General features: G+C 40.5%; 1 protein-coding gene across 1 annotated transcript; it reads left to right on the forward strand.

Moving 5' to 3' along the window:
- Positions 1-2,215: 2,215 nt before the first annotated feature.
- On the forward strand, positions 2,216-18,588 carry LOC145433817 (uncharacterized). The gene is made up of 8 exons (XM_080311077.1): positions 2,216-2,376; positions 2,464-2,562; positions 4,078-4,176; positions 14,997-15,089; positions 15,211-15,309; positions 17,130-17,318; positions 17,394-17,489; positions 18,239-18,588. The coding sequence occupies exons 1-8, from the start codon at positions 2,316-2,318 to the stop codon at positions 18,439-18,441; spliced, it is 939 nt and encodes a 312-aa protein (XP_080167203.1). The 5' UTR covers positions 2,216-2,315; the 3' UTR covers positions 18,442-18,588.
- The last annotated feature ends 2,351 nt before the right edge of the window (positions 18,589-20,939 follow it).

The following is a 20,939-nucleotide window of genomic DNA, read 5'->3' on the forward strand; positions in this document are numbered from 1 at the left end:
TAACTCGATTTTTAGAGGTGACTCGAGTCAAGACAAGTCAAATCACGAGTCAAATCACAATTCAAGTCAAGTTGCCTTTTCGAAGTATGAGGCATGATTACGTCATTGCATTTTGCTAGTTGTCTGAAATAGAAATATAATGATCATTGATTTTGAGCCGATGAACGAATGTAGAGTTAAATATGCACGTAGGAAAGCGCTGCATCGCTCAGATATACGTAGAATCGTTAAACTACGCAAGTAATTGCGTAGCCTCCGTTTAGTTACTTGCCAAAATGGACAATAGAGAAACGAATTGATAAGACGCAATACAGTACCCATTTACATATTGATATGATACAATTTGAGCCTGCGCCAATGGTTGAGAACTATATAACCTACTTTTGAATTCAATTTCAATAAAACAAGAGGTTAGGGTAAGATAAAAACAGAGAACAGAAATATACATTTTGCTGTTAAATCACTCTACTATACTAGTTTACGACAACGTAAGCGGTAAGCTTCAAATACTTCGTTAGCGGTCAATTTTATTTGTGAGAGATCAATGGAGGCTCAGTAAAACACATGATCATTGAATGATTGGTCGCTCTTGCGGGTTGCACCAGCGTTTCGCGTACAATCCGAACATATGCAAGACACAATGATTATTATCGTCACCGGTTACTTGATGACTTGAAATTGACTCGTGAATTTTGCTCTGAGTAACGATTCAATCCTCATTTCTGATACGTCGAGTCAAGTCAAGTCAAGTTATTTGAGCAAAGTCACTCGAGTCAAGTCAAGTCATACGAAAAAGGTGAATCGAGTCTGACTCGAGTCAAGTCATGACTCGAGTCATCCCAACACTGGCTCCTGCAGAGCTGTCCAATTTGTTACTTTGCCATTTAACGGCCGGTCCGCGGTGAAACCTCCGAAAATTACATTTTTTCCCAGCACAGAGCAAGAACATTACGAAATGCGGGAGTAATTTTCCCCCAAAAGCCAAACAGCGTAGCGATAACCCCTGTCCCTAAAACAAGTCAAATAACACACCCCTAACCGCTAGGTCTGCGACTTGACCCAAGGCATTACATAAAAACTCCCTCTCGGCGACTTTGACAGAATCAATAGCCTAAAAAAGGTGACCCAATAAAAATGTTATTTTCGGCGCTCACGCCTGGGCGTTCGTAAACTGGGAAGCTATCTCAAATTTAAACTACAGGAATAATAAAGCGATCTATTTACACATTTGTCGTGCTTGGCAGGGGTAGTTGAACTTCTTGCTAGCAAGTCATTTCGTCGTAGATAGATAACGGTGAGATGCAGCTCTTTGTTGTGCAGATCAAAGAGGTTAGAATGATACTAGAAATAGTTTGAAGAATTTTTTATATCACTCTTTTACATTTTTACGCTATCTATGTGATAAAAGTTGCAGTGAAAATTGGCATCAAAAATAAAGAAAAGTTGCAAAAGGCTGCACTGCAAAATCTCTTCAAATAGCTTAAAGCAACATCGCACATAGATTCTGGGTGTAAAAGAAGCTATCGGATGACGTAAAAACAGTTTCAAAAGTGACAAAAACTTGCCCTGATATTAATCAATCGATCAAGCAAGTGAGAGAGTTTTTCAGATACTTTCTGTGGGTGCTTCAGTTAATTCGCTATGAACCATTATTGATAGTGCTGCGCGTAGTATCATCAGAGCATATTGCAAGTCAATTTCATAGCGATATAAGGGAAGTCGATAGTCCTGACATATTGCGAAAAAAATCGTTTGTTATGTAACGCGAAATAAAATTCGGACTGAATGTGAAAATTTCAAGCCTCGAGGGGATTTACGTCCTCATGCGTTATTGCTTTCACATAATGAGATGAACACCGCCACCCAGATGCTGTGCTGTGGTTAGTAACAAATTAGTGAAGTTGATCTGATGATATACCAAAAATACTACGATAAGAAGGTAAAGAAACCTCGAAATGGAAACACAGCAATTATCGATTATGAAATGTAGATGCGAGACCGAAATATAGAGAACAAAAACATCATGACGACGTGCCGCCAGTGCTTGAAACTAAAAAAATTATTCTACCACCGGCAGCGCTACACGGCAATAATTACGCTAATGAGTTCCAGGTATCATGAAATCTCCTTCGAATTACACCACATGTGCGACAACCTGTCATTTCCATATTCCGTTTCGCTGGCAATGTCTTACCTTCAGGCGATTTTTCATCGGGCCAGTCCATAAAGTCGCGACCTTGACGCAATATCTCTATCATAAAATTCTGACAGTGATCCAACTACCCCAAACGAGCGTGTGCCGTGTCGACGATATAATGTTGCAGCGATTCATTGTCTTGGTGGTTCTGATATCCGTGTGCGGAGCGACATATTTCCGTAAGATTATTGCGTGGTTGCAGATACATATGTCAGTACATATGTATATGAGAGTTTATTCCCTAACATCCTCTCATCGTTTCGCAGCCGTCTGCAACATACTTCAGTGTGGACCGTACGGAAGATGTCGGGCCGGCAGATGCGTATGTAGGCCGAATTACACGTTAAAGAATGGACGTTGCGTCGGTGAGTGGTCACCGGGCATGTATCATATTTTGTGATAGCATCCCTTGATATGAAATATAACCTAGGCCGATTACACATACACTTGCGAGTAGCACCTTTTCCCATCATTTTCGCCGGAGCTGGATCGGAACCAGCTTCCTACTCATTCTGACACGCCCGACGTACTAGGAAGTAGTGTGCTTATCCGGAGTGGATATTGTCAGGAATTCATTTAACTGGCCGGAGCTGGATCCGTCTATTCATGATACGACCGGAGTCGGATCGGTGCCGGATTCCATTTCAAAGAATTAGGATCGTAGTCGGAGCATAGGAAAGTTGTTGATCTGCTCCTCACCGAACTAGTGTGCTATAAGTAAGTAGTTCCCGACCTTTTTATGGTGGCGACCCCAAATTTAGAATCGAAAATGTTCCGTGATCCACCTCTCAATTTCGCGTGCTGATTGCTAAAATGGTCAGCACTTTCCCCCCAACCTACTCACGGTCCATGTGGGAAGCAGTCCACGATGTGCGCAGTAATAGCAAATATGAACTTGTCACACCGCCTATAAAGACAGTAGTATATATGTCTTTTGAAACGATTTCTAATTATGTCCATTGTTCAATCGAAACAGTCAAATTTTCTAATTTCCTGTTCGTATAGCTTCGATAAAAATACTATAAATTATTATGGTCGGAGTTCATCTGACCGGATCAAGGTTATTTCTAGAATCCGGCCTAGGAGTCGGACTAGGACTAGGGAATTAAAAAAGCAGGTTCGGAGTCGGAATCAGTGAATTTGTTGATCCGACTTGCACTAGTATGTATCCTGCTAACACATAACACTACGCTCAGTTCCAGTTTTTCTGCTGGTAGCCATACACCAACCTTACGTTACAGCAAGTGACGCTTTATATTGTCGTTTCGAATATTCTGATACCTTGTTTACCGGGTTCGCATTCCTAAAAAAAAAAGTTTTGTCTACTTTGAAAAATGAAATAACGTATTCAAAAGTGAGTCGCCCATAGCCTACAATTGACAATCTCGTAATAGTTATTGTTATTTAATTTTCGTCTCTGTGACCACGATAGAATAGATAAACAGCCTCAATGGGGTTGCGACCTCTAAGTTCATAATCTCTGCTCTATATTCATTAGATTGCTCCATAAAAGTTGCCTGTCGGTTAGCAATACATATTTATTCACTATTGAAATGGTGAAGGGATTACCTAGCAGCAATAGTAATGTATCGATATATGGTTTCGTTGCGATAAATTGTTTGACTGGGTTCGCCGATCTCTATATCAGGACACAATGCAGAAAACATGCGCTTCAAATCTCGAAATTAATTCGATGTTTGATTTTTCTAGTTAATGGAAAAGCATCCAGCGTCTTGCATATTTTAATTGAGATATAACAGGCAAATTCATTTGGCGTCCGCAGGAAACTTTCCAGAGATCGGCACCGGCCCGGGGATCGGCGGTTGACAACACTGCGTCACAGAAAATTAGGAATTGATTATTTGAACGCTATATTACAGGTGGGTGTCGAGGTGGACCGTGTCAAGGAGGCAAGATTTGCAAATTTGGAAAATGTGTGTGTCCGGCAGGGGAAGTTGAAGTTGACGGAAAATGCGTTGGTATGTATTTAGCCAACCTCGCAAATTAGCGATGTATATTACAGGAAAACTGGTTTTCTCGATGGACATATCTGTTGTCGACGATAAATCTTGTATTTGCGTATAGCCAGAATTGAAAATTGAGAAGAGAAGAGATATTATTAACAGCTGGTGACATAACGATGAAATAAGTCCACTAGTGCAGTGCTGTTCAACCTTTTTCGTCGCGGCACACCCTTTTAACGTGTCCTCAAAACTCGTACACCCCTGGCAACCTAATTCACCGCTTCCGTAATGATCCGCGTTTCGATTACATATATAGCATAAAGCCGCATTCCATTGGAGAGTCGTCATGGCGCATGGACGACAAATGCCTCTGCGAAATTGGCTAGTGGGATGGGAACTTTGCACCGCAGAGAGCCTTTGCGGTATTCTGTGCCATCACTGATTTCTGGAGATATACCTCGCGCATAAAAGATTATAATTGTAGTAACAGAGCATCCCCACAGGCTTACTATATATACTTCAAAATGGAGAGTATAAATGTCAGCAGAAATGATTAGAATTAGGTTTCTCTCTCGAATGAATTTCGTCCATAATGCTGGTAGTTTCATGTCATCGCTGTCAAAAGTTTATTCATTCTTTGCCCATCTGATCAAATTAACCCAGTAGTTCTCAACCTTTTTGACCTCGCAGCACCCTTTGAAAATTGAAACATAGTTCGCGGCACACTAGAACAGCGGTTTTTAACATATTTTTACATACGGTACCTGAGAACTACCGGCTTACTTGGCAGCACTCGCAGTCGAACAGGCGGGGTCTCCGACGAAGTACTTTTACCTTGTCGAATCACTCAATAAGGATTTACTCTGCTTCAAAGAAGAAATTACGGTTTCTTTTACATCTGCGGACATGTCACAAATATGTCTACGAATGGTATCATTTGACACGGAAATCATTTTCAAATCTTCCGCAGCTTTGTTCTCAAAGATTATTTTACAATGCTAATACAAGCCGAATAACTTTCTCCGCTTCCGTGCGAGTATTTGAATTTTCTGCTATTAGCCTACCTCTGCGCCAACACAACTAGCCTGTTGCGATCTCGCTGAAACTTTGGTCTGCGCTTAGAAACCATATATCATAAGATGTGTTTGACAATAAACTCTGCCCACTACCGCATTGTCGATGTAATTAACCATCGCATCGAACAGGCCAAGCACGATCGCCACAAACGAATACGGATGCTTAGAGGGGAGATGCGTATACAAGGATGCCAGTCACAATTTCACGCAGATCGCATAGCACGCTGACGATAGCAGAGGCAGCCACCCGCAGTTCGATTAGATCAGTGGTTCCCTAACCTTTTTCGGCTTGTGGACCCCTTGGCCGATATTTGAGCCGAAATTCCCCCCCTAAGACAAAGTTGCCCGGTTACTAAGAAGGTGCATTTTAACGCACAGCTATTTGTTGACTGAGCAATATATACCAAAACGTATTCAGATATGCCCTAACTGTGTTGAATGCGGACCGCATTACACTTTCGTAAAGTACCGCTGACAACTTCCATATCAATTATTTGACACTAGGTGTATTGTTATCAGTGGTGGCTTTTGGTGTGGGCTAGAGGTCGACCGATATTGATTTCTACAAGCCAATATCGATACCGATATATCGGCTAACAAGGCCGATACCGATATCATAGGCCGATATTAATATGGAAGGAGCAGAGAACAATTTCACCAAAAATATTATTTAATAGGCAAGATGGCACTTGTACATGCCACAGAAAGCTGAACAACAAACGAGAAAACTGAAATTAAAAATAATTATTGCTTAATTGTGCACATTCGATGAAATTTGGGATAACCCAAAAAGCAAAATATGATACAGAATTGCAGATCAGTCTAGAAAAGGTAGATTGTAATGCAGGAAGCATAGTTTCTCTGCATGCTCATGCTCACACCCAGCTAAACTCGTCCTGCAAGTGTAAATCTGTCATATATCGCCCTTTGCGTCGTCGATTTCTTGAGATTGAGAACACGGACCATTGAATTTCCGAAATTTTTGAATTTATTTCAAATATAAAATATCGGCTGCGATATCGGCCTTCATAGGCCGATATCGATAAAGCTCTAAATGTCGGCCTCGATAATCGGCTATGTTGATAATCGGTCGACCTCTAGTGTGGGCGGTCGCCCAGGGGTCCTTGGTCGAAAAATCCCCCATCTTTGGTTTAAGTGCCTTTTCAAGGATTATAGCAAATAAACGTGGAAATCCGTGTACCAATCAAGAATATGGTTCCGTACAGATGGGTCAATCATCAAATCTCTGCATTTGTTAGAAAAGTTCCATAACCCGATAATAAAACCTTGACGTGGTGTGTTGGCTTACTACTAATAATGTCACCCGAGAGCTTGCCAAATAAATGTGGTCTATTTGCCTGCAGCAGTTGTATCACTGCTTTATTATTTCACGCTACATGCCATACATCTTCAACATGAAGACACGAGATATATTTAACTGGGACACTTATTTTATCATTTTACAGTATATAATGAAAGAAGGCTCAGGAGCTACAACAATTCAACATTGAGGCCTGCTTCAAAACCGTAGGCCTATTACAATGTCATACACGTCAGTGACGTAATTCCGGTCCATATGACGCATTAATTTAAGTTGGTAATAATAGAAGCGAGGGGGGTCTGGGGGTTAAGTCCCACAAAAGCTGCGATTACATACTTATGGGGCCCCCTGGAAGTCTCGCACAGGACCCCCAATAGTAGGGCCACCACTGATTGTTATCAAAAATTTATCTAAATCAAAAGAAATTAGGTCATCACTTTCCGTTGTGGTAAAATTCCTCTAAATTTGGCCTGTTTTTACTGGTCGGGTAGGTCCTGACTACAAATAAATCACCAAATTCGCTTTTGCGATGGCCTTGAGTTGAATCAATGAATTTCGTGTTTTTCACGTTAGCAGAGATGTTGGCTTTAAAAAGGTAAACATTTTCCCCCACGGCCTTTTTGTGCTGAATCCTCTCCGACTTTTTCCTGCTTGGTAGCAATTTGGTCGAGAGGCTGTCGCGGGCCCAACGACATCGTATCACGCGCCTCACATTTTCAGGGGGTGGAAGATTATAGAGGCATATAAATATATATCTAGCTAAGAATCCGCCAAAAGAAACCTTCTAAAACCAGTTTCATACTTTTCAGTTCTAACATAAAAGTCGAAAAATGTTGCGAACCAAGTGTGTATGTTCCGTTACAACGCTAAGGCCAAATTCCCCCTAAAAGTTTCGAAATTCCCAACAAGGGGGGAATTCCCCCCCGGTTGGGAACCACTGGATTAGATAATTCCGACAAACCGAGATAATAACCCGTTTTACCAGGTGTTATTTGTTGAGCTTTACTTCTCAATTCTCAAATTCGTCGCCGGTAACATATCGTTGCTCTCCGAGCCTACATTTCAACAGTAGTGACGGCGCGCTGACAAAAAATCGCACTGTGGACGTCTGTTGTTTGTAATTCTAATTTGTATACGTGAACATCACTTCCAAACGAATTCATTTCTCGATGGTGATTAGGAAGACGATGAGGATTTGAAAACTACATTGCCATACAGGTGCTGCCATGTCTGCTCCTATCCGCGTTCAATCAACGCAATGGGCAAAACTTAATACCACCTTCATGGCAGTCTATTATTCGGGTAAAGCGAATTTGCAGGGACTATTGATTGCAGGGATCACTGCAATTTTAATTTGTCAAGTTTACTGTACAAACTTCACATCGAGCCCGCTTTTTATTATTCATCGTTTGCTATGGACTAGAGCGCACAATTTCAAAATTTTCGAATACATCTCTCGCGGCACACTTGCGATACGTAAATGGCACACTGGTGTGCCGGGGCACCCAGGTTGAGAACCACTGAATTAACTGGTAGGGATGGTGGAGGGGTTTCTTCGAAATCTATGGGCACAAAATTAATGATGATGAATCTTCCGGTTAATATTCACTCAGTTGCATGTTGTTATTTTTCGACCTCGCATCTGGACTGTCGGTATAGCCAAAATATATTGGAATTAATCCAACGTACCAGAACAATACTTCATTCTTGACACACACACGATTCTAGCATTGTATTTATTTTATGTGGCACACCATTTTCCTCCGTGGTTCGCATTTGTATGGTGGGGCTGAGATTGCAAAGACACCATTATATTAAGAACGAATAATCCAAGTCACCCTGAGAATTTTTTTAGGTTAAATTATAATCTCTCTAAGATTTGGGAACTAATTCGTATATTCAAATTGCATATTGACGGCCGCCAACACACGTCAAATTAATTATGGTTTCATGGCTATATGCCAGTGATCTGGAACCTGTGACTCGCGAGCCATATATGTCTCTTTTGGGTACAAGATATGGCTCTTTGAGAAATTTTTCATTCTGTACTTGATTTATCATTATTACAGCAACTTGTTGGTAAATTTCCAAGACGGCGAGAATAAATATTATTCTTGTGACTGCATAAACATGTCTTTAAGGGGTCAAGACAGAGGGGTGTACATGGTTAGGAGCTCGTTAGCGCCCTCTTTCAAAATCCTCACATTAAAATTGCTTACCAATAAACATTGAAGGGTTCACAATTTTCCTTCACTGATCCCAGGCGACATGTGAGGCACTTCCTCATTTGCCTCCCCTAACACCAAGTCACTAATGTATCACACGGTGGGTATGTACTGCTGTAGTGACTATGTTTGGCTCAACCCACCCATGTGGACAGAAAAATATGACGCACACTACACGAATCCCATATATTAGACAATTAGAGCTATCAATATGTCACTGCTGTTCAATTGTGACGTAACAGTTGATTGACATGTATGACTCTTTGGGAGTTGCAATTGAAAATATTGGTCCAATATGGCTTTTCGGTCGAAAAAGGTTCCCGACCACTGCTATATGCGTACTGACCTCTGGCCTAATCGAAATCAGTATGTGCGTGTGCATAGTGCACCGAGCAAGGCTACAACGTATAGGAAATCCTAAGTACTAATCCGGACTCGAGGTTATCGGAACACCATCCAACACGGTCCTCATCAAACTTGACTCCCGAGAACCCCAAGACTACTCCCCTGCAATTATTTGCACTAGGCTATTTATAAGCATCTCGAAAACAGTACCAATTCAAAATGTGTGCGCTGTCGCGGCGGTGTCCTCGAGGTTCATTGCAGACGGATCGCAATCTGAACATTGAACACATGATAACTTTATCATGTTCTAGTACAAAAGGAACCAATAAGTGCATTACCAGCGGTTAAATGATGAGGAGAAACATTTGCTTATGAAATCACAAAAGCAATGTAGCCTATTTTACGGCTGGCTACAGCTGATATTGACATTCTACGATTTTGCACATCCGGACAAGCTGGTCCGAAGCATAAACCAACCTATTTATTGCGATAGCTAGCCGTTGGTCCATTTTAATGTGGAAATGGTACAACCCAGTACATCCTATCCGAGTGGTACACCCTTTAAAATTATTGTACACCCTAGGGCAGACCTGGGCAAAGTCCGGCCCGCGTGCCAAATGCGGCCCGCGGAGCTATTCTGAGCGGCGCGCGAAAAGTCGCTTGGAATTAAAAACATAAAACATACTTTTAAATGTTGCCGACGGGAGTAAAACCACACGCTGTATAAACATAGTCTGAAATTCGTTTACTTTGAAGCCTGTTCAGTAATATGGCGCGTGCGTAATCCATATTCAAAATAAAGCCAATGTAGCGAAGCATTCCGCAAGAATTAAAGTCACAAGAAATCACTCGCATTCCATATAGTTTAGTTCAAATCTTTTTGTTGCCATTGTTACCCATTACATAGTCTGTGCTTGAGATTGTTATGTGATACGTTTCCAAACTCCCCATAAATCCTAAAACATGTCAATCAGTGCTCACGATTGCCATATGAGTCATACTCACCCATTAAGGATGAACAAGCATGTCAACAAAAAGCCGAATGCTAAAATTCAAAGAAGGTTAGGAGCACTAATCAATTGTTCGTCCTTTTAGTTAGTGCTGAGCAGGCCGCCGTATTTAAGGAGTATGTTTCAAGTCGATCCTATGACAAAACACAAATAAAAACACTCGGTCATGGGAGGTCGAATTTTAGAAGAGCTGCCAACTTCGCTCAACACAAAGACTAATTCACCAAGCTGCACAGTGCATACTGCACACTGCACACTGCTAGGAAGGCAGCGATCACGGCAATAAGCTTTGTAGTATCCCAAATACATTGTAACATCCTAATAGAAAAATGTTCACGGGTGTTTTAAGAGTGTTAAAAATGTAGCACGTTCAACATATTGTTTTATGACGGCAAATTATTATTGGTGATATTTATTACTTAACCGTCACTTTCTCATTACATAATATCAACACATCCACTGTGCAGCATTTATTAACGGCGTCTTCTTTTAAATTAGAAATAGAATTAGTACACTGAAGAATATAGCTAAAATTGTTAATTCGGCCCGCAAATGTATTTTTCTGCTTCTCATTTGGCCCGTGGGGAAAAATAATTTCCCACTCCTGCCCTATAGGGTGTATAATACACTCTGTTGACTGCTTTTCATTTCTTCTTACGCCATTATTGACCGTGGTGCAAAGCGCCCAATTTTTCTTTTATTAAATAACAACAGTATCAACAAAACCAGGTTGGTTGAGGAGCCCTGCGATGGTGGTTATATATATATCTTACTTTTCATAGTATGTTTAAATATACCAAACGCCGTTTCCGGGCGACCCGTGGAATATCCACATCGATATGTTTTGTTTTATTTCAAGAATTCCTATATTTGCTGTTTAAGCTTGATCGATTTCCAGATATATGACGCATGCCTATGATCAGGAGAGGATGGATGTTTGCCAAGCAACTTCAGGAGTTATGAGTTACATGCATACAACACCAGCGTGCTATTGCACTACATTTTAAAGTCGATTCGGAATATTCATAAATTTAAGCATCGTTACACTCATGAGCAGGCCGTGTTATTTTTGGCATATGCCAAAACTGCCAAAAATAACTTATTTTTGGCATTTTTCGATTTTTATTTTTGGCAGTTTTGGCATCGTCCTCTAAATAGATAGTTTCAGCCTTGAATTAGTCACAAAAACGCTTTATTCGGGCTACTTTGTCAAAAGACACCACAAAATGTGCAGCATCCACGTATAATCAGTGCCAACAAACAATAAGAAGAAAAAACCTAACGATTTTATAGGTTAATAATATCAAACGAAACCACAAAATGTGCAGTATCCATGGGAATCGGTGCCAATAAGCAAAAAAAAAAAGAAAGAAAAGCCTAACAAACACACTCAACAGCTGATTGTTACAGCTGTTGAGTAGACTTAAATCGTTTGCATTGTAACAGTGCTTCCAAACTCAGGTCAGCTAAGTTTCTCCTAAATTCATTTCTCGCCCAGCGAATCTGGGAAATATCGGCTTCAACAGTAGCCGTTTAGGGAAAGAATGTTGCCAGTCATCCACAAAAGGTTTTCAGAGCTTCAAAATCTTTGGAGGGCCGAACCGCCTTCCATGCATCATGAAAAGAGATCACTTCGCCAGTGCCATCGATCTCATCGCGGAAAGAATTTTCTTCCCGATCCTTTTCTAGGAGTTTCCTGTGTTGTCTCTCAACACATTCTATTTAGTAGCCCGACTATCATTTCTCCTTCAGTCTACCGATATATTTTCGGAGGACTTTTGGCACTTCAGGAGGCTTTAATATTACCAACTCGCATGGAAGAGTCCTGGGAAGGTTAGCTTGTTTAAGAACATTGACGCAACAAGACTGTCTGGCAAAACGAGACTATGCAGCTCAGAAATAGCCAGACAGTTTGTTGCGTCACAATGTTCCATTCGATCACAATGCAAAAATCGTGGTTGATTTTGGGGGTTCCAGTTCCATGAGCAGAATATAATTTATATTTTAATAATCAGTACTGCGGCAGCTTCTCATTGATACCCGTTTTATCAAATTTACGCTCGACAAGCCGGTCAAAAATGGTCGTAAAATTGCATTTGGACAAATGGAAAGTATGACGCAAACCAAATGCAGTCAGCCGGTCAATCTCGCTGTGCCCACACCATTTAGGACACCATGCTTTCACCCCTAATGGGTGGGTTGGACCCAGATTAAGAAACCTGCCTTTCACAAACGCTCTTCTCGCTTGTAACGCGGTCCTGTTAACACAATACCATGAACGAAATACACTATTTGGCAGGCCGTGTTATTTTTGGCATATGCCAAAAATTGCTTATTTTTGGCATTTTCAAATTTTTATTTTTGGCAGTTTTGGCATCTGGCTCTTGAAATGCCAAAAATAACACGGTCTGCTCATGAGTGAGGCTGTATGAGATGCCCTATTTCGTACTTCGTAATTTTTGCCGAGAGATTACTCCAAAAGGTTGTCTATTATTATTGAAAGTCGTAACAGCTTAGTCGGATAAATATACAGTATACAGATAAGTAAGTCAGCATTAAAACATAGCATATGCTTTTGGTTGAAAGTCGCCCAGTCATAGTCTTTATTTTAAGATATGATGAAAGCAACTATATGATTCACAATTCAAAATTCAGATGGTGATTCCCAGAGGTGGTCAAAGTAGTCAAGAAAGCTACTCAAGTAGAAGTAGAAGTAGCGAAGAAAAAAAATCTACTCAAGTACAAGTAGAAGTACTTCTTTCATAAGCAACCTAAAACTACTTGAAGTAGAAGTAGAATTGACTGACTTTAAATCTACTCAAGTAAGTAAGTAAGTAAGTAAGTAGTTGTGAAAACGATCGTAATTCGTTGACATGGATTATCAAAAGGTGCAAACTGAGCTATGCGAAAGGTGTAGAGCTTCATTCTTATGGATGCATAGATTGCATACCAGGAGGTATCCAATTTTCGAAAGCATAAGCATTCGTCCGCATCATGGGATGGAAACGATAGTATTGATATGGAAATGCGATACTAATCCTCTTTTTAACCGAACATGGGGCACCCTCTCCCATGTTATTAGGCCTGTAGTTTAGACGAAGAGCAATACGGAGAAGGTGTATGGGATACGGTGTAAACACTTTGCGCGATAAGTAAACATTAATAAGAAGTATGGTGGATCGTAAAATGCCATATGTGTAGTTTTATTTCCGAAAATTAAAGGCATTACCACACTTGCTTTTATACTTCAACCTCTACGTTATCCAAAAAAAGAACTGATATTAATTAGAACTCAAAGTATATGATACTAGGTATAGTAAGTGAAATATAAATACTACTTCTAAAAGCGGAACATTCATTTCGTGTCTTCAGTCCAGAAAGTTTCGAAGGTTGGTGAGCTGAAACAGCTCTTAAACTAAAAAAAAGTCAGAGTCCACTTTTCCAGATTAGGGCACGACATGGACTGCTAGATAACGATATGATAAGTAAATGCTAGATTGCGTAACATCACTTTCAGACGTTATGATGAAGTGGCGAGATTGCGCAGTGGTATAATCCGCGGCTGTAACACCAATGGGTTGCGGGTTCGAATCCGACCGAGGTCGACTTCAGAAATCCTATACCTAAGTCATGGTGGTTTATCTAGGCTCCTCTTCATCCCCTCATCCGCGTAAGCGGTATCTTACAAAAAGCCTATAAGTGGGCCGTGCTATAAGTCGGCAGTTATGGAATAAAGAGAGAGTCTTTAGAGTCTTTAGAGAGAGAGAGTCTTTATTTTCATCGAACCAAAATACATAACAAACGGCAGTGATGGTGGTACAGAAAATATGCGTGCACAGTATTCGGTATTAGATATGAATGATCGAGAAGACCGTGAAGGTCATCTAGTCTGATCACACCAGCATCAAACAGGTACACTTGACTCTGAACAGTCTGGATGTAAAGAAATGTTTAGTTAAAGGAAAATAGAAAAAAATTAAACAATGGTGGCAAATGATCAATGAAGCAATGTCTGGGCGAGGTAGGGCAACAGTGTTAGTGTAACGACAAGAGGTGATCAAGTAGGGCTTTTTTGAATCTATTATAAGGCAATTCACGAATATGTGGTGGTAATGCATTCCAGATGATAGGTCCCGAGTAGTCGATAGATCTCTTAGTTAGGTTGCTATTGGGTGGGGGTAAGTAGATGTTTCCTTCCTTAAAAAATTAATAATATCGACCTGGTATAAATGACCATAGTAGTCGACAAACACCACGAATAATACAAAAAAGAACGTTATGATGAGCCATAATATTATATACTGTGATGAAATATTCGACATCGCAACGGGCGACAATGCTGTGTGAACGGAACCACGCCAACCAGCTACCTAAATTATATTCACCGATACTATAGTGATATCATACGGGTTACCCCGTACCCACTGCGCGCGAAGCGAGACGAAATATCTGGGCTTTAAACAAATTTTATGAAAATTAAATGTTGATGCTCCGTGAAAACAGCCCCGAAACTCCTCAGGCTATCTTCCCGTTTGGAGGATTAAACTACTTCTACTTGACAAACTGAAAATAGCGAAAAGTAAGTAAGTAGATCACAAAATATTATGAAGTAGAAGTGGAAGTAGCGAAAATCAGATCTACTTGAGTAAGTACCAGAAGTAGAGGAAAACTACTTGAGTACTTCGAAAAAGTAGAAGTACTTCGTTACTGACCACCTCTGGTGATTCCATTAGACATAAGACGGCGTTTGTGAAGAAGCAGTTCTGCCCTGCATCAACGGCGTCCTATTCAATTTTTCTGGACAATCGCTCGTGACAAACTATCAATTCATGCATGGTTCATTCTTTATGTCTGACAGATCGATGTACCCTGTGTGGCGACAACGGCTCCTGCAAAAGGGGGAGATGCATCTGCGACGATGGATATGTCCTCCGAAACTATGTCTGTATAGGTATGTCTTTTACCAAAATAATTTGTGACACGATAGTTTATATTGCACGCACCAATGATGTATTCGATATGTGAAACTAATACTGGTATTTTGAACATAACATTTGTACACGGTATGACAGATCCTTGCATATTCACGACGTGTCTCCAAGGCAGGATCTGCAAATTTGGAAAATGTTTGTGCCCGAAAGGAGAGATTGAAGTTGATAACAAATGTGTGGGTGCGTATTCATCACGAATTCATAGCAGTATATATAAGTTTCCAATATTTGAGTAGATTTACGTGTTGAGTAGATATGTCCTGTGATATATGATATGATATATCATGTCATAGACACGAATACAGGTGGGCAAATTGGAAAATGGAAAGTAGAACACTACTATGTATTTGGACATGCAAGTTATGACATGAACATGGGCCTACTATATTGCTACATGAAATACTAACAGTTTTGGGATTCACTGAAACCAAAATTCGAAAGCTGCAAGTGTAAACTTATATTTGGAACCTTAACTGCTTTTCATGGTAGTGTTCATTGTAGCCATTTCCGAAACCATGGCCTTGGGGAGAGACACTGTATTTTAATTGCCCATTTAAGCTGTGTAAGTGTCTTTAATCACATCAAATTGATTAATGTATGGACTCTCGAAATACATATGTTTCCGCTTTTCAAATCAACGACGTTGTTTCGGTCATAATTAATCTAATTCTCCTTGTACGAATTTGAGGGGATAAAAGGTGGTGGACTAAATTATATAAAATCCACCTAATAATAAAGCTTGGACCAATTAAAATTAGCAACAATTTAAATGGTTGAAAAAATTATTTTTCATTATAATCCGACCGAATATCTAAAATTACCTATTCTCCGTGTTCGTATGATATACAAGGCTGCCATGTTCGTGTTGTTATCCTCGCTAGCAAAACTATACTATATCCCCGGTAACTTTGTGACCGTAAGGGCCCTGTATTGGCACCAAGTATTGCAGGGATGCCCCAAGAATCTTCGGAGCGCAGGAACTATTTTGCACCACAGGCCTGTAAACATGGAAATATATCGACTGAAGCCAGTGACGGAAGCCAGCCATTTTATTTAAAAACTGAAATAGCGTGATTTGTTAAGCGGCACTCTCTAACCTCAGCATATTTTATCACGTCATAAGGTTCGTCTCAGTTTTGTGTTGGATTTTAAGTTGATTGACGCTAAGATTAACCGGTAATTCACAAACATGCTCACAGCGTATAATACACCAAGGATCGTTTGGGAACAAGAACCTACGAATTATCGAGGTTCGCATACCGGCCATGAACATTCGCACCATCCCTAGTGTCGTTAGTACATGCGTTGTTCAAAACATGCGGTTTTTTCACACTAACACACTTATGATATTTATATGCGTGTAACAACTCTGGGACGATTGACGCTCTATCGCGCGGCGGCATGGCTAATTGAATGATAATATGTTGCTTCGCGCCGTTCAGACAATACCAGGTGCGGTATATTGATTAGGTTCAACGCGTAAAGAATTTACCGATTACGATCTGGTGACTCACTAAAAATATATTAATTCGACTCGTTCTATCTTGACAATTGGAAGCAAGAATTCACAGTCTGCACGAAGACATATGTGCTTCAATTATCGGTTGCCACATAACGTCAGCAATTTACATTGCCATTGTTTATCATTTCAAAACAATGTCCGGCCAGAAAGGAATTCAAGCGCTGATCAACTGCGTGTCCTATCAACTGCGAAAACCCACCCCAAAAGTGCGCGAGGAATTGCCGTCCAGGCGTAAAATGTATTTGCAAGGAAGGATATATCGAATTGAGTCCCACTGATTTCCGATGCGTCGGGCCTTCGCGGTGCCCGGGTGTAGCTGTTAGCCTCTCGTACAGTCTTTAAATGACTTTAGTTGCGTCTAATCAGCATTTGAATTGACTCGAAGTGACTTGATCCCACCACTGCATGACCCTACGACCTGCACGATGACAAATGTGCAGTAAATTTCCATTTACGTTGTCCTCTTCTTTAATTTTAGAAAAATGCCCACCCAGAAAGGAATTCAAGAGCTGCTCGACTGCATGTCCTATCAACTGCGAAAACTACAAAAATCCACCCCAACAGTGTACGAAGAATTGCCGCCCCGACGTAAAATGTGTTTGCAAGGAAGGATACATCGAATTAAGTTCCACAGATTTCAGATGCGTCAGGCCTTCGAAGTGTCCAGGTACTGCAACGCTCTCGGTAGTTCAGCTACCAGCTCGCGTCTACGACCGATTGGACTATATTATCTTACATTAAGATCCTTGCTCTGGTGTCGACTGCGGGAGAAACGGGAAGTGTAAGAATGGAAAGTGTGTGTGTAGACAAGGGTATCAATACAAAGGGAAATGCGTCAGTAAGTATCCTCTATCCATGCCTACTTTGAACCGTCCTTGTAACGAATGATTCGAGATAATGACTAGGGCTGGGCACAATGATTCGAGTACTCGATTCTGAATCGAGTAATTATTTTAATGATTCGAGTCGAGCAGCAAAATACGATTTTTTCGAGTACTGAAATTACACGTTCCTCGCTACTGAAAGTTATTTTATCAACAAGAATTATTGTTTCGATACTATTTTCCACTGTGGAAGCCTTGAAACCTCGATTGGGCGTATCGCAGCATACGAAACACATAGTACAAAGCTACGACCGTAACTGGAAAAACATTTCCCAAGTCATGATCCTCCCACAACATTGTAACAAAGTGCAATGAAATCGGTAGGGTCGAAGAAATACCAAAGTATCTTTAATGCGATGGATAACAGGCATTATATATTCTTTATGGTGGCACAAAAGGTACATATTCAAACTTCGGCACCTTGCAATTAGTTGTGACGTCATAATGTGTGATAATCGAATACTCGACTCGAAGCATTATACGTGATTCAGAATCGAATCACTCAGGTACTCGATTTTGCCCAGCCCTAATAATGACCCACTGATTATATCATCACAAATACGACAAAACTTACAAAACTTTACATTTTAAAAAATATAGGCAAAATGCCCTTTGTGCTCGCATACGTTACTTCTTCATCAAGGTGGTGTGACGGCAGATGTCTTCCTCACTACCGGGAAACTAAACTATACTATATTTCCAGGAATTTGTCCGTTTCCAAAAGTATTCAACCCGTGCCCCACCGCGTGCCCACTTACCTGCCTGAACTATCTGAACCCGCCAGACATATGCACCGCCAACTGCAGACCTGGTGTGCAATGTGTCTGTCCCAGAGGACTGGTTGAGAGGAGTGACTCTGACTCTACTTGCGTCCCCAAGCGATCTTGTCCGAGAATATACTATTGAAAAGGCTTGGTATGTGACGTTAATAGCAATGTTAAACATAACGCATTGCAAAAGAAATTTGTTTTTCGGATATCTCGATGAACTGATTCCTGACTACGACATTGCCTGTTTTTCGTTGAAATACCTAATAAATTGATTCATGTCGCATACGCGGTCACATCTGTATGTATTTTTGAGATAGTGATTGTGCTTGACTACGGTAGGGTTACCATATTTAGGGCATCTGAAAAGAGGACACTTTTTCAAAATTTTCATGCTTACAATACTGGAGTAAAATCCTGAAAAAAATGGTGAATGTAATGGTCGGTTAACTAAAAAGAAAAATGGTCAACTTTCTGGCTCAACTCCCGAATTACCCATTTCTACGAGATTTTCCGTTGGTTGACTAAAAAAGGGTCATTTTTTCTGGCTCAATTCCCGAAAAGCAGGTCGGACCGTTACTTGGCCGCAGATTTCGTGTATCTCAGTCCAATTTCCACGAAGATTTACCCAAAATTCTTAAAAATGAGGACAAGTTTTCGAAAAACAGGACATTTAGGCGTCCTCCGAGGACACTTTAAAAAAGTCAATAAAGAGGACGTATGGTAATCCGAGACTACGGTATATTCATAGGCATCAGGCGTCCTACAATCGCATTAGATTTAATATCTTTCGTTAGGCATTTTTTCGATGCTGTCGATTTTATTTTTTCGATGCTGTCGAAGAGAAAAATATCATTCGATTTGACGTAGTCTGTTAATCCGCAGCCTTCGGAGACGGAACTATGTGCTGTAACAGGCAATTACACCCCGACTATTCAGACACACTATCCCGATATTACACGAATGCCACCATGGACAGATTTATTAGAAACATAACCATCAATATATCACTCTCTAGTATACCATACTTGTAAAAAGTGGAAGCATATTTTTGTCGTAATTACATTTTGGGTTGATTTCAATTTTTGAATGTCCACCGGTCCACCAAATATATTGTGAAATTTTACCGGTCCGTCAGCTGAGAAAGGTTGAGAACCACTGGTTTATACCACACCCGCAATACAGACAGTGAATTCCGTGGGTACATGAAACACGCCTATTCAGTTCAATTCAGTTTAAGTAATGTTTACAACAGATGATTACGATACAATCAAAACATAAAGAAAGGACGTAATTGGACGTGGAAAAATCTATCAATCAGACATCTAATGTGTCCTACTTTATAGGGTGTCATATAGAAAAGAGCGTTTTTGTACACCAGTTGTTCTTAACCTTGGCTCCAGCACCCACACAGGTGGCGATATGGAGGGCACCGGCACGCTATGTCAAATGCTTTAGTTCTCCTGTGGACATATTGTTCTGGTAGAACCAAAGTTCTCTGTATCCTTTGAGCTCTCGTTGCAAATTTACTTTCGACAAAAGCTTTGTGAAGTGAAAGCCCGAGGACACGATCCAGAGTACCGTTTCAAATACAGGCAAGTGCTCATTTATAAGATGCGATTTTTCTTAAATAATATTTCGCAGTGATCAATCAGTCTTATCGAGTGTGACGTATGATCCGGAAAATATCAAAGGTAGCAGGAGTCGTAGGGTGTATTTGAGAATCCGAAAGGAATGTTTGTCGCCTATAGATTTGACACCTGCGTCAGAATTATCCTCTTATGAAGGACATGTTTCGGCGTGTTCTTAATCCTTTATGTAATCCGGAATTCAATCCACTGACCGGCTCTGTAGTATAACGAACCGCTGAACGTGAGTTTTGACTGCTTCAACATCCTTACGTGGGATTAGGTTTGGAGGGTGACATTCATAAGTGTTGCATGGCTATATTATCATTCTCGATCAAACATGGAACTATTCTTGAGCATGTCTGCTAAGGTTTAAATTCAGAATATTAGAAGTATTACCTATTTGGAGGATTGCTTAATCTTCAGTTTTTTTACATCAATGAATAGTCTGGATTATTATCTCAATATGTAGCAGTCCAGACATCCATTATAAGTCGTGCGTATACTTCTCAGCCATATCCCGCGCATCACGTGTTGTCGATGTTATATATTTCGTGTGGATTAATTCCGAGGTACCCACATTTTATGTCCGAGTACAATGCATTTGCCTAGTTCAGTTGTTTTTAAGCTTTTTTGACACGCCCCGGTTGATGATGGTGAAAGATGTTGCGCGCGCCCTATCGCCATATCAATAAATATTAAAAATAGCAATTAGAATGTTTGCTATCTCAGTGCATTGTTTGATGTCATGGAAGGTGACACGTAGAACATACATATTTTAGCTATTTTGGTGCCTAAAACGTGTTATTGCCCTACTTCAGCCTATAGGAGCCTATGGCTCAAACGTACCTGACCATAAACTAAATCAAAAACCAATGGCACAGCTACACGCATTCGCCAGTTACACTTCATTGATTCATTGATTCATTGATTAGTCCTAGGTTTGGTATCGCGAAACATCTAGCATCAGAGTATGGAGTGTGGCGTGTATGACGCAGATATGACATTT

Source organism: Botryllus schlosseri, chromosome 2, assembly GCF_051294905.1.
Source record: "Botryllus schlosseri isolate E-star chromosome 2, Bs_hap1, whole genome shotgun sequence".
Lineage (NCBI taxonomy): Eukaryota > Metazoa > Chordata > Ascidiacea > Stolidobranchia > Styelidae > Botryllus > Botryllus schlosseri.